This window comes from Chinchilla lanigera, unplaced genomic scaffold (assembly GCF_000276665.1).
Source record: "Chinchilla lanigera isolate Chin_1 unplaced genomic scaffold, ChiLan1.0 scaffold00011, whole genome shotgun sequence".
NCBI classification, from domain to species: Eukaryota; Metazoa; Chordata; class Mammalia; order Rodentia; family Chinchillidae; genus Chinchilla; species Chinchilla lanigera.
This window is the reverse complement of record NW_004955412.1, coordinates 19,381,430-19,395,958: the sequence shown is the minus strand read 5'-3', so window position 1 is coordinate 19,395,958 and position 14,529 is coordinate 19,381,430. Positions and strand designations below refer to the sequence as shown.

The following is a 14,529-nucleotide window of genomic DNA, read 5'->3' as shown; positions in this document are numbered from 1 at the left end:
TCCCTGAAGAGCCCTGTTACTGCCCTTGTCTGTATGCCAGACCTTATAGTGGGGGCAATGGTTACTCAATTGGGAAAGTTAAGGGCAGTGGGTTCAGATGGATCCCAGAGTGGCAGGGGTCAAGTGGCAGCACTCAACCACAAAAGACATGGTGCTTGTACTTGCTGTAGTGGGCAGCAGGAGCAGAGCAATGCCTGGAAGGGTCTGATATGTGCAGACCTGTGGCATTGACTGATTAGCCGTGGTGTTCCCAAAAGTGAAATAGATAGGAAGCCTACTAAATTTTTACTAGGTTTATATAATTGGAAAAATATAAGGGCAAATGAACAGAAACCTACCTCAAATTATAGTAACAAGGGGCTGGGGATTTAGCTCTGTGGCATAAGCACCTCTCTGGCAAGTGCAAGGTCCTGAGTTCTATTCCCGGTACCAACAAAACAAAGCAAATCAAATTATAGTAACAGAAAATCAAGGCTCCTCAATCAATTCCCTGATTTGAGTCAGTCTACAGACCCAGAACCCCTTGGGCAAAGGGGTGGCCAGGTCCCCTTGAGATAGGACACTAGTGCACTACCAAAGATTTATACTGTCAGTCTTTTTCCCACCCTTCTTCAAAGGGACCTAAGGTCGTTTACCAGAGTAACTGTGCACTGGGGAAAGGGAAATGATCAGACATTTTGGGGACCCCGAGACACTGGTTCCTAACTAATGCTGGTTCCAGGGGTTCCAAAATGTCATTGTGCCCCCCATAAGAGTAGGGGCCTATGGAGGTCAAGTGATTGATGGAATTTTTGCAAAGGACTGACTCACAGTGGGTCCAGTAGGACCCTGAATTCATTCTGCTGTTATTTCCCCTGTTCCAGAATGTGCACTTGGGATCTACTTAGTACTTGGCAGAATCCTCACATTGATTCCATTGCCAGTAGTGTGAGAGCTATTATGGTTGGAAAGGCTAAGTGGAAGCCATTAAAGTTATCTTTACCTGAGAAAATAGTAAACAAAGCAACAATATTGCATCCCCTGGAGGAATTGTAGAGATTAGTGCCACTATCAAGGACTTGAAAGATGCATGAGTGGTGGTTCCCACTATATCCCCATTTAATTCTTCTATTTGGCCTATGCAGAAGACGGGTGGGTCTTGGAATAGTGGATTACTATAAACTTAACTGGTGACTCCAACTGTAGCTGCTGTACCAGATGTGAGTTCCTTGCTTAAGCAGATCAGTACATCTTCTGGTATATGGTATGCAGCTATTGATTTGGGAAATGCCTTCTCTTCCATACATACCCTTAAGATCCACCAGAAATAATTTGCTTTCAGCTGACAAGGCCATCAATACACATTCACTGTCCTATCTCAGAGATATAGTAACTCTCCAGCCCTGTGTCACAACTTAGTTCACAGGGATCTTGATTGTCTTTCTCTCCCACAAGGTATCATGCTAGTCCATTACATCGATGTTATTGTGCTGATTGGACCAAGTAAGCAGGAGGTAGCTTGATCATTTGGCTCCTATGTGAGCCTCCAAAATCCAAATAGGCCTACTAGGGGTTGTGCCTCTTTTTTGACTGTAGGGAGCCAGATGCAACAACTTATCCTTTTAGAGGTGCTGTCTCTGGATGCCCCACACCACTGGACTCCTAGAAATCTCACTGAGGTAGAGGGACCTTGAATTTTAGTTGGATCTATTTCCCATCCTCCAGCTCACAAATGCTTTACTAACAAGTCCAGAAGTGGAGCCACATGATTCAGCAGACCCAATGGTACTTGAGGTGTCAGTGGCAGATGAGGATGTGGTTTGGCGCTCTGGCAGGCCCCCATAGGTGAATCACAGTGGAAGCTTTTAGGATTTTGGATTGAGGCCCTGACATCACCTGAAGACAACTGTTCTTCATTTGAAAAGCAGCTCCTGGCCTGGTACTGGGGCTTAGTGGAAACTGAATGGGACAGTAGGTTACCTTGCAACCCAAACTTTCCCACTGGGTACTATTTGGCCCACCAAGTCAGAAGTTGGATATACACAGCAACAATCCATCATTAAATGAAAGTGATATATATGTCACTGAGCCTTGAGCAAGTCTGGAAGACACAAGTAAGCTACATGAAGAAGTTGCCCAAATGGCTGTTGTTCCTTCTCCTGCTATACTGCCTTCTGTCTCCCAGCATGCACCTAGAGCCTCAAAGGGTGTACCATACGATCAGCTGACAAAGAACAAGAAGATTAGGGCCTGGTTTACAGATGGTTCTGAACATTATGCAGGTACCACCCAAAAGTGGACAGCTGCAGCACTACAGCTCCTTTCCAGGACATCCCTGAAGGACAGTGGTGAAGGAAAATCTTCACAGTGGCCAGAACTTTGGGCACTGTACTTGTCATACATTCTACCTGGAAGAAGAAATGACCAGATGTGTGACTATATACTGATTTATGGTCTGTAGACAATGGTCTAGCAATGGACTTGGAAAGAACATGATTGGAAAATTTGTGACAAAGATATGTGGGAAAGAGGTACCTTTCCATGGATAGACCTCTTCATATGTGCAAAGGATGTAAGGATATTTGTGTCCCATATAAATGCTCACCAAGAAGTGACCTTAGCAGAAAAGACTTTAACAGTTAAGTGAATAGAATGACCTATTCTGTAGACAGCAGTCAATCTTTTTCTTTTTCTTTTTTTTTTCTTTTTCTGGTACTGGGAATCGAACTCATGACCTTGCACTTGCCAGGCGGGTGTTTTTGCCACTGAGCTAAATCCCCACCCTGAAGTCAATCTTTTTCTTCAGCCCTGTCACTGTGCAATGGATTCATGAATGAAGTGACCATGGTGGCATGTGCGGATTCTATGCATGGGCTCAGCAACATAGACTTCCACTCACTAAGGCTGATCTGCCAGCAGTCACTGCTGAATGCCCAGTACGCCAGCAGCAGAGGCCAACACTGGGTCCCTGATATGATACTGTTCCCTGGGATGATGAACCTGTGACCTGGTGGTAGGTTAATTATATAGGACCACTTCCATCATGAAAAGGACAGTGCTTTGTCCTTACCGTCATAGACACTTATTCTAGGTATGGGTTTGCCTTCCCTGCATGTAATGTAAAGTTACCATCTGTAGACTTACAGAATGCCTTATCCACTGTCATAGTATTCCACATAGCATTGATTCTGACCTAGGAACACATTTCACAGCTAAAGAAGTGAGGCAATGGGCTCAAACTCATGGAATTTACTGGTATTACCATATTCCTCATCACCCAGAAGCAACTGGATTTATAGAAAGGTAGAATGGCCTTTTGAAGATATAGTGATAGCATCAGTTAGGTGGAAATCTTTCATGGCTGGGGTAAGGTTCTTCAAAGGCTGTATATGCTATGAATCGACACCCACTGTATGGTCTGTGTCTTCCATAGCCAGGATTCATGGGTCTAGGAATCAAGGGGTGGAAGTGGGAATAGTACCACTCACTGCTACCTCTAGTGATGCACTAGCAAAATTTTTGTTTCCTATTCCTGCAGCTTTATGCTCTGCTGGCCTTGAAGGCTTAATTTCAGAGAAAGGAAACTAAAAAAGAGAGTTACAGTGTTGGCAGAGGTGACTGACCCAGACTATCAGGGAGAAACTGGACTATTACTCCACAATGGAGGAAAGAAAAAATATACCTTGAGGGTAGAAGATCTCTTGGCATACCTTGTAGTATTACCATGCCTTGTTTTCAGGTCAATGGAAAAATGTAATAACCCAATCAGGCAGGATGACAAATGGCCCAGAACCTTCAGGAATGAGGGTATCCTCTCCACCAGGATAAAAACCAACACCTGTTGAGGTGCTTGCTGAAGGCCAAGGGAATATTGGATGGGTAGTAGAAGAAGGTAGTCATAAATACCACCTACCATCATGTGACCAGTTACAGAAACAAGGATTATAATTGTAATTGTTCTTTCCTATTCTGTTAATATTCTTGTGCATATACACATATATATTAAGCAAGTGTGTTTACTTTCTTTGATAATGTTAGTAGACAATATTGGTTCTTAAGTATTGTTAAGCCTATAGTATAATGTTTAAATTATGAAATGTTAGGAGCTAGCATCACCAAAAGAAAAACTTTTGGGGAGGAAATCAGTGACTTCTATGTTCATGCAGGATAACTGTACCATGTTAGGCATAATTATGAACTTGTTATTGTATCTGGAGACTATGGTTTAAGAAAATGTGTCTGGTTGTCAAATTGACGAGGGGTAGATTGTAAAAATTAATCGTGGTGTCAACTTGAATAAGAAATGATTAGCAGATTGGGTTAGCGCAGTTCTGGATGATGGACTTGGAAGACCCACCCTGGGTGCGGGTGACAACAAAAAAGGTTTATGGTCTGGATGAAATAAAAAGGGAAAGAGGAAGTCTTATTTCTGCTCTTTGGAAGAGCTAGTTTTTCCTTTGCCTTTGGACATCCAATTATACAATTCTAGTGCAGCCCCTCAGGCTTCCTGATAGGGAATTCACATGGTATGCACATGGGATTCTGCAGTGAGCTCCAGGCCTTCAACCTCTGACTGGATCTCCAGCTCTCCAGTGTACAAACTGTCCTTTTACATTCTTCTACATCTGACTCTACACATAGCCATTACAAGCATACCATATATATCTGTTTCTTTAGCGAGCTCTAACTTATACAACTACTCCAGATCCATCCCTCAGGGAGCTTGAAATGTAGCAATGGAGATGGCAACTGTGAGGCTCACCTTGATAAGTCAAATTCAGTACCTCTTTTAGAATGAAAATATCAACACAAGTTGGGTAATGGGCCAGATGACTGAAACGAGAACCTTGATTAGTGGTTCCTGTTTGTGTCTCTGCAGCTGCCTCAGAAAGCACGAATGCATGCACGCATGTGGTTGCTTTGAGGCAGACCCAGCGTGCTGGTAGAAGTTCTTTAGTTGAGTGTGGGAACAACAGCGCAAACATCTTGGTGCCTTGCTTCTCCTGAGTGCCTTCTTTGTGGTAAGTCATTTTGTATTTTGTGAGCTATTGTTTGAACTTTTCTTAGAAGAAGACTTGTTCTTACTCAGAGAAGGACTGACTTAATTGGCAATACTTTAGAACAAGATGCCAGTGGAAGAACTCACATTTTCTTCAGGGTGACTGTTATAAGGTAGCACAGTGAGTGCACTTTCATTTCTGTAGTGTAATTTATGTTATGATCCTCAGTGTAAGGAGAAATAAGGCTTGTTTGTGATAAAAGAGTAAATGAAGGGCTGGAGTGTAGCTCAGTGACAGAGCGCTTGCCTACCTTGTGCAATGCTCTGGGTTTAATCCCCAGCACTGAAGCGGGGGTGGGAGGAGGTAAGAAAAGCAAATGGAGAAGATAATGATGAGGCTTCCACTGTCAAGTTGCTTTTGGCTTTAGGAAGACCCATGAGAAGCTGTCCTTGAGACTATGGCAGGACTCTTTCCTATAACATTTTTCTCTTTTCATTCTAGACAAGCCAGTATTTTAATCTGAAGGCAGGAACTCAGACCTTCGCAGACAGCTAGGCTGTTACCCTTACTCACACGCTGGTGTAGCCTTTGCCATGAGGAAGGCTGGTGCAGGCTGTATTTTGGATTGCAGAGAGGACAGGAGAATATGATGACATAATTCAAGTAGAGAATGGGGTGATCTAACCTAGTCTGTGTTACAGAAGCCATGTAACCTTCCAGTCTGTGCACATAGACTTATGGGAAACACAAGGCACACTTTGAGAGGTTCATTTTGCAGAGGGGTAATGTGGACTCGTGTACCTAGGAACATCTGAGACCCAGAGTTACCTAGGAATGTGGAGGGAGGCAGAGGTAACTTAGTGTCCTGTGTGAGTGGGTGTGAGTGAGGGAAGGCTATGCGTAGCTGCTTGTTTGGTAGCTGATGGCCAGTTGTCCTTACAAGGGGAAACAATTTGAGAGAACCTCTCCCTTATTTTGTCTCATAATCTAATAATATTTGTAATATTTGGGGGTCACTTTTGCATCCTGTGTGGTTGTCTCATTGTGAATCTCTTTACAGAAGGCTTTTTAAAAATTATAATTACATCAGTGATATCAGTTCCCCTACACCAGTGATGGTGAATCTTTTAGAGCTTTCAATGTTACAAATAGCCTGCTGTGCATATGTACCATAGGTTCGCCCCCACTGACCTGCATTATTAATGGTAGGAAAGGAGGTCCTGATAGTTACAGCCATCCCCCAAGAGTGATAGATTTTTTTCAAGAGTGACATTGTAAAGGGCAATGAGCTCAGTCAAAATGCTTGGGCAATATATGAGATAATTTACTATGCAGATTTATCTCAAGAATATCTGCTAAGGATATAAATCAGTATTTGGAAAGAAAAGATAGCAGGGTGGGGGTGAGAGTTTAAATTGTATCTACTACCAAGGTGCTTAAGGTACTTTTTAAATATTAAGTTTATTGGTACAATTTAGATATACATAATGATCATGTGCATCATGGGGAATTTGTAACTGGATATGATATATCTTGGTTCTTCTTTTTTTCTCATTCTCCTCCCTTAAACCCCTCTTCCCCTCCTTATTTACAAAGCTCTGTTTCCATTTTATCATTTTAAGAAAATTTCCTTTTCTTCTGTTCCTCTTCACCCCTCCCTAGTTCCCCTTTCATTTGAACAGTTTCTCCACCAGTGATAGTGAACTTTTTAGAGATTTCAATGATACAAACAGCCCACTGTGCACATGTATAATAGGTATTTCACAGTACCTATTGTACACTTTGGTCTTTATTTACACTTTTGGTTTCTCACACCAGAGAAACAGTGATATTTACACTTGTGTGTCCAATTTATTTCACTTAGGAGTAGAGTCTCAAGGTGCATCCATTTACCTAGAAATGTCTCAAGTTTATCTTTCTTTATGGTAGAGTAGTACTCCACTGTATTGAAAAAAACCCACTTTTTTAATCCATTTCTTGGTTGATGGGCACTTGGGTTGTTTCCAAGATTTACCTATTATAAACTGTGCTGCTGTAAACATGGGTGCACATATATTTCTGTGGTATGATGTTTTTTATTCTTTGAGCAAGATACCCAGAAGGGGAATAGCTGGGGCAAATAGAACCTCTACTCCCAGTTTTTTTGGGAATCTGATTTCCATAGTGGTTGCACCAGTCTACACTTCCATAAACAGTGGAGAAGTGTTCCTTTTTCCCCACAACTCCTCCAGCATTTGTTATTGGTTGATTTCTTGATGATAGCTATTCTTTCTGGAGTGAGATGGAATCTCAGTGTTGTTTTAATTTGCATCTCTCAAATAATGTTGAACATTTTTTCATATATTTATTTGCCATTTGTATTTCTTCCTCTGAAAAGTGTATATTCATCTCAGATACCCATTTTTAGATTGGTTCTTTAAATTTGGGGGTTCTGATATTTTTCCATTCTTTATAATATGTTTTAGATATTAGTCCTTTGTCTGAGAGAAAACTGGCTAAAATTTTTCCTGACTCTCTGGGTTGTCTTTTCACTCAATTGGTAATTTCTTTTGCTGTGCAAAAGCTTTTTAATAGGATGACATCCCAGTTGTTGATTTGCTGTAGTATTTCCCATGCTGCTGGGGTTTTGTTCATGAAATCTTTGCTTATGCCTATGTCTTCAAGAGTTCTACCTATTCTCTCTTCCAGCAGATTTAGTGTTTCTGTTTTAATATTTAGATCTTTCTTTGATCCATTTCAATTTTAGTTTAGTACATGGTGAGCGACATGGATGTAGTTGTAGTCTTTGACATGTGGAAAGCCAGTTTTTCCAGAATTAGTTGCTTTTGAATGTTTGGGTACTTAAGTGCTGAGATTCGCTTTATATATGCATATATAAGTAATTTAGAACTTTAGAATTCAGTATGTATTTAGTATGTTGAAAATTCAGAACAAAATATACATAGTCATACACCAAATAACATTTCAGTCAACAACAGTGTATGACAGTGGTCCCAAAAGATTATATCACCCAATGATCATATCACCATCCGTAAGTACATGTTATTATGTTTGCATAATGATGAAATCACTTAATGATACATTACTTAGAATATAGCATCAGAAGTGACTCATGACTATATATATGTATGTGTGTGTATAAAATTTTCTGAACATTTCTCAACTAACTGGAGATTTGAACTTGACTCAAGTGTCCTTGGCAAGAACTTGGCTGACAAGTAGTTGCTGAGCGTTTCCTTGCACTTTGCACGGTGCTGGTGCGGGAGGCACTGCCCTTGGCCTCGTGGAGCTGAGTGTCTTGGGGGACGTGCTGGACACCAAGACTTTAATCATGTGAGCACACAAATCAACAGATAATTAGAAATTGTGATAAATGCCCTAAAAGAAAGATAAGTAGTGCTATTAAGACATGTGGTCGAGGAGAGATTTCCCCAAGGAAGTGACATTCAATTTGACATCTGAAAGATACACAGGAGTTAATGGAATGATGGTGTGAGCGAGAGGTACTGGAAAAGCATTCAGACAGGAGGAATATAGTAATCTTGTTTTGACAAAGTCCTAAGATATTGATTACTTTCACAAACATAGAGAAGCTGTACCCATGAGCCACACAGTGAGTGGGCCACACCGGCTCAGCTCTAGACTGCCTGTGTTCAAATCCTGCCTCTGCCGCCTGCTACACATTCTTGTCAAGTCACTCCACCAGCCTGTGTGTCAGTTTCCTCACTGTTTGCATCTCTCAGGGTTGTGGCAAAGATTAAATGAGTTAAGATGTAAATTAGTCAGGCAGTGCTGGGCACACAGACTTCTCTGGCTTATCGTGCATCAGTGCCTGATTTCTAGTATGGTGCTCTATTAACTAGGAAGAAGAAGAGCCTGATAATTTAATGTTACACGTGAAACCCAAGGAGATGGAGGGATTTTCCTAAAGGTCAAAGAGTTAGCTAAGGGAAGGTCTGACCCTGGAAGAGAATTTTTTAAAGACTCCAGTTCAATGCTCTTTCTGCTAAAATTATTGCTTTTCTGTTCATACAGAACCTTCATGATGCCTTTGAGTGTTTAGGGCTAAAAACACCCATTTCTATTCATCACATTGTTTGCACCTTTCCCACAATTTGTTTGAAAGTGGTTGGGTGTGGTCATGAGGGATTTGGGTTTGGTGGGCTTGGTGACTAGATTCAGTCACTCTGAGTCACTGCCTTTCTCCTGGGGTTGCAGAATACTTACTTTGAAGCTGGTTTCACTGCAATAGGCATGTTGGCAGCTGTGAGCGTCTATCCAGTATGTGCCAGGCACTTTGCAGCTCCTATAGCACAGGAATGGGGCACAGATACAAACAAGTAGCTGTGGTTCTACCCTCATTAACACACAGACTGGAATAGGAGTTGGTGAGAGATATGTCAACCAACCTTTACTCTGTGTAAATGGTGTGCTGCTGGGGAATGTTCAGGTCCTCTGCTGGGCAGAGGAGGGAGCACAACCAACTGCCTGGGGGAAAGATTCTTCCTGAAGGGGCAGGAATTTCAAACATCTGGATATGATGATAGGGGATGATAAAAAGAAAGCCCTTTATGACCTTTATCCCTGTATGTGTGGGGTGAAGCGGGCCTGTGAAGTACAAACAGCTCCAGCCAGTTTGAGAACTCTGCGTTTTCATGAGAGGTCCTTGGGTTTGGCGAACTCCTTGTATAACTGGATCAATTTAATTATAATCCACATTGTTCGCCTGCCTGGCAAGCGCAAGGTCGTGAGTTTGGTTCCTGGTACCGGAGAAAAACAAAACAAAACAAAAAAAAAAAACAAAAAAAAACCACATTGTTACAGTGAGGTTCAAAATGGAAACTTAAGCTTCCAGTTTATTCTGATTCATCATTTGCCATTCATATGAAGGTTAAAACTCAGCATCTGAAATCTTCCCTAAAGCTACAAACTGTTTTCTTTTAGACTCTTGGGTTAAAGAAAATAAGAGTCTTCTGTGGTAATACTTTCTATATTTCCAAGGCACTGTTATCCACATTTCCAGACTTGATCCTTGTGTTATTGCTGTGTAATAGGTCAGTGAACTGAGATTCAATAAGGTCAAGTGGGACCTGAGGAAAGAAATTCCTTGAGCAGTTTGCCTTGATTTTCCAGGTGGAGGATTTTGTTGGTTATGATAGAGGTAAGGAATCTCTTAGGGAATTACTTTTCACAAATAAAAATAGCCACCATATGTGACAGATGTCCCAGCAGAGCCAGGTGAAGTACTGTAACTTGCTATTAATAGAGTAAAGAGGGCTTTCTTCTTAGCAGATTCTGTGTTTCTTTTTTTTTTTTTTTTTTCTGGTACCGGGAACCGAACTCACGACCTTGCTCTTGCCAGGCAGGCGCTTTGCCGCTGAGCTAAATCCCCAGCCCCTTCTTAGCAGATTCTGAAGTGTATTTCCTCTAGCAGCAGGGTGGCCAGGCGTATAGGATGGCTGAGACCAGGCACAGTAGTAGGTAGGAACAGAAGACTGGTTGAATTGTAACTCTTTGGTGTTAAGATTCCACTGTTCAGCAGAGAAAACTTGGGGGCCTTGGGTGGAACAATGAGTCCCTTTTCAGGAGCTCATGAATGCCATGAAATTAATACCATGAGACAATACAGACATTAGAGAAAGACTTTTGCCCTTGCACAGTCTAATTCTCAATTCTACCCACACTGCTCTTTCCGCCTTGACAAAGTTAAAAAAAAAAAAAGGTCACCATGAGCCTTTCATTTGGCTTCTTTTTGTCCTAAGTTTGGTTGGTACTTAACTGAGTTTAAAATTGCTCCTTATTTTTTAACCTCTTCTCCCACATGGGCTGAACATTCTTCATATATGTAAAAGTAGTATTTCCGATTTAGTTGGAGTGGTAGGTGAAAATGTCAAGCTGGGTATCCTCTAACATTATGTTTGTGTGAAACACTCAGGTTGTGGAATCTCTATGGTTGTCATCTCAAGGGCATCCTGCAATCCTTTGTTTTTTCTCTTCAAAAACAACTTTCATATAATCTGCTCCTATGACCTATTTAAAGCAGCCGCCAAGTGACTCTGCAAACTTCAGTGTGTTTTGTTTCATCATAGCACTTATCAACGTCTGGTATTTTCTTATTCTTTCATTCATTCATTTGCTTCTTTTTTCCCATCCTCCCCAACATGTACACTGTGGTGGAGCTGGGACCTTGTTCTGAGGGTTCAGTGCTGCTTCCCAGCACCTTGGACAGGCTGGCCCACACAGGCACACACTATTGGCATGTTAAGTTAATGAACTCCTACTTATGTGATTTTTTTCCTTTTAAGATTTAGAAGTTGTGAGCAGCATGTTTTGCCCACTGAAGCTCATCCTGATGCCGGTATTACTGGGTAAGTGGATGGTGGTATTTGATCTCTTGATTTCTTGTAGGTCTCATGCATTTTTAAAAGCCAACTTTTTGTATTTTCAGTTCCCTTTGATTTGTGGAGGATGGAGATATAAACTGGAACTTGATGGTTTTGCTAAAACAACTGTTTCAGAAGCAGATGCTCACTTTCTTGGAGAGGGGAAGCTTTTTCTGTTTCTATCAGACACAGAATGTCTTCAGGTCCTTACTGTATATTCTATAGCCTTCTTGTGTGATAGAAAGAGAGTTACTCTATGGCACTTAACGTTGTTACACAGCTAGTCTCAGATCTGGAACTATATTTCCAAAGACAGGACCAGATCCCTTTATCGTTTTCATGCCTTAGCTGTGCTAGTTCTCTTGTGGTTCCTCAAAAGCACTGAACTCTTTCCCAATTTGTGGTGGTTTCCTTTGCCTGGAACCTTTCCTCCTTCCCTCCCCTCAGTCCCTCACTTTATCTCTGAGTTTCTTCTGAGGCTCCACTTCCTTCCGTGAAGTCCCTTCTGGCCTTCTCCTCAGGCAAGGTCTGCGTCTCCTGCTCGTACCTTGCTCACATGCTCAGGACCTCTTCCTGCTGCTCATCACCACTTCTTTCTCATTTTGAGAACTCCTCTTTTCTCCCTGTCCTTCTCCTCATTCCATAGATATAGCTATGTAGGAAGAACAAATTAATTAGGTACGTTGCTCTCATAGCCTTTTATTTTTCTCTTTATTATTATCTGTGGAACTATGGAAAATGAACTAAACACTGACTCAGGAAGGTACTCAAAAGTGTTGCCATTGCTCAAAGTTCAGGGATATGGAGTGTGCACAAATGTACACACGTATGCACACACGCACACAAAATGTTTTTCACAGAAGGGTTATAGTTATCTCAGAGGGAGTGTAAATATTGCCATAGAGATGTGTAAAGCAGCCTGCAGAGTTTTTCTCTTCTATCAAGGGAGTTTTCAGTCTAACATCGATAGAGTTTTGCCCGTCTTCCAGAACTTTTCCTTCTCTGTAGAATGTCTCATTTTCTTTATCCACTTCTCTGCCAAGATTACCCTTCAGAGCTTCAGACCTGTTTCTCTTTGCTTTGATTGCTATCATTGTTTCCTAACAGTCCTTCACTTAATTGTACAGGCACTGTTTTTTTTTTTGTTGTTGTTGTTATTGTTGTTTTTTTGTTTGTTTTTGAGAGAGGTCTCACCATGTAGTGCAGACTGGCCTTGGGTCACTTTGTAGCCCAGGCTGGCCTCAAACTTGCAGCAATCCTCCTACCTCAGCCTCCCATGTGCTGGGGTTATGGGTGTGCACCACAGTGCCCGTCCCATTGTTCTTAATATTAAATTCATTGGTACCTTCAGCCAAACATCCAACTGTGCAACTTTTTCTCATAGGAAAATTCCAAATAGTTGTTGGAGCTAATTTTGATTTTTTTTCAAAATAACTCCCTCCAAAGCATTTGGAGTTCATGTTTTCTTTTCTGTCCTCCCTACTGTGTGAGCCTGCTGTTGGGCAGGAAGTTAGCTCTCTTCGCTCAGGGAAACAGCTTGGATAAAAAACTGGCACATTTTTTGTTCATTCCCATATGTGTTCTCTTGGCTCTTCTTTGATATGAACTGGGCAGCATCTAAATTTGTCTCTCTTGATTTTGTTTTCTCTGCGTGGAGCATATCTTATGAAAACAGAAATATCTATGTAATGGTTTGCTTTTTTTTTAGTGGTCTTTTAAAGTCCTTGAGCAACATTCAGATAATAGGGGGAGGATGGTCCCTATGTGCAAAAGCCTGGAGGCTGAAAAGTAGGGTCCATGGCAAAACTTGGGGTGAAGGTGAGGCAGGGGGAGGACAAACACAAAGGCCAAAGGGGAAGGCTGTGCTCTGTCTTGGCCTACTTACAAGCACCTGCACTGCAGGCAGAACCAGCTAGCAAATGCAGAGATGAGCTTTTGTGAAGGAACTAACAAAAGGGAGAAGAGGAAGAAAACCAAAAATATGGAGGAGTTGGCCATTCAGATAGGAAACCAGTGGGAAATTTAAGAACAAGAAACATTCCATTTCATGTTTATGGTAAGTGGATATGGGTATCTAAGTTGATAAGGAGGACTTCAGGATTTCCTTTTCTCCTTTAGAAAAGTTGGAAAGAGGAACTCCAGGAACTTGAGCAAAGAGGAAGAGACTCTTTAAAAGAAGAGAACAAAACCAAACCACTTATTGCTGTATAAAGATTATAGAATCCTTCAAATTTGAGCTATGCAGATAACCAGAGGATATTTATCCTATCCTTGTTGATGTGGTGCTGGTTCAGTGAAGGGCCTCTAGGGCTTGGTCTATGTTGTATCATCAAGTGGAGGTGTACAGTACTTAGTGATTTTAGTAGTTGAGGGTATTTGTCTAAATGATGTTTCTTCTTGCCTTTGATTTCTCTAGATTATTCCTTGGGCCTCAATGATTTGAATGCTTTGTACCCTAAGCTAACAGTCCACGTGGGTGATTCAGCTCTGATGGGATGTATTGTCCAGAACACTCAAGGAAAAAGTGTGACCAAGGTAGACTGGACACACTCACCCGAACAGCATGGCAAGGTAATGAGAAGCACACTTCACTGTGTCGTAGAACCCTTGGTTGATGGTGTCAGAGTGGGGTGGGGAGATGGGAAATCTGTCATCAGGTGCTATGAGATGGTTTTGCAAGAGCTTGGGCTTTAGAGGGCATCATACCTGAGCCTCCTCCTGGAACAACCACTTGCTGTGCGATCAGCAGACAAGATTGCCCAACCTTGCTGAGTTCCAACTTCTTGATCAGTGAAAAGAAAGGTAATTATAATACTGGCAATACATAAACTTCAGGTGGTTGAAGAGCACATATGAGACATGCAAATGAAGTTCTTTTCACTTCCTTCCTCTCTCTTCTGCCCTTTGCAGAAGAGAGAAGGTGGGTGACAGGGGTAATTTCTGTAGTCTAGACAGAAGAGTATGAGCCAGGCGGAAGAACAGTGGGGCCATTATCTTGCATGTTGGGGGTGGGGTAGCACATTCTGTCAATATTCTACTGTTCTGGGAATCATCTTTTTCTCCTTTGCACCTACTTGGAAGGTTGGGATTAGCAGGTGCACCGTGGCTGGGTGAGGGTCGCTCATGGAACTCTTTAGAGAAAGAAACTGAAGTATTAAGTCTTATCA

General features: G+C 41.8%; 1 protein-coding gene across 5 annotated transcripts in view; it reads left to right on the top strand.

Annotated features, from left to right (window-relative positions):
- The window catches only part of Amica1 (adhesion molecule, interacts with CXADR antigen 1), a 38,713-nt gene that overhangs the window by 6,255 nt on the left and 17,929 nt on the right, over positions 1–14,529 (top strand). For 3 of the 5 annotated variants that reach the window (XM_013511156.1, XM_013511155.1, XM_013511158.1), the window contains exons 2-3: positions 11,285–11,347; positions 13,779–13,933. In XM_013511156.1, coding sequence (XP_013366610.1) covers positions 11,285–11,347; positions 13,779–13,933 — 218 coding nt within the window. Of the gene's footprint in view, positions 1–4,858; positions 5,001–5,048; positions 5,152–11,284; positions 11,348–13,778; positions 13,934–14,529 lie in introns of those variants that run through there. The other 2 variants (XM_013511157.1, XM_013511159.1) reach the window with 2 other exon arrangements.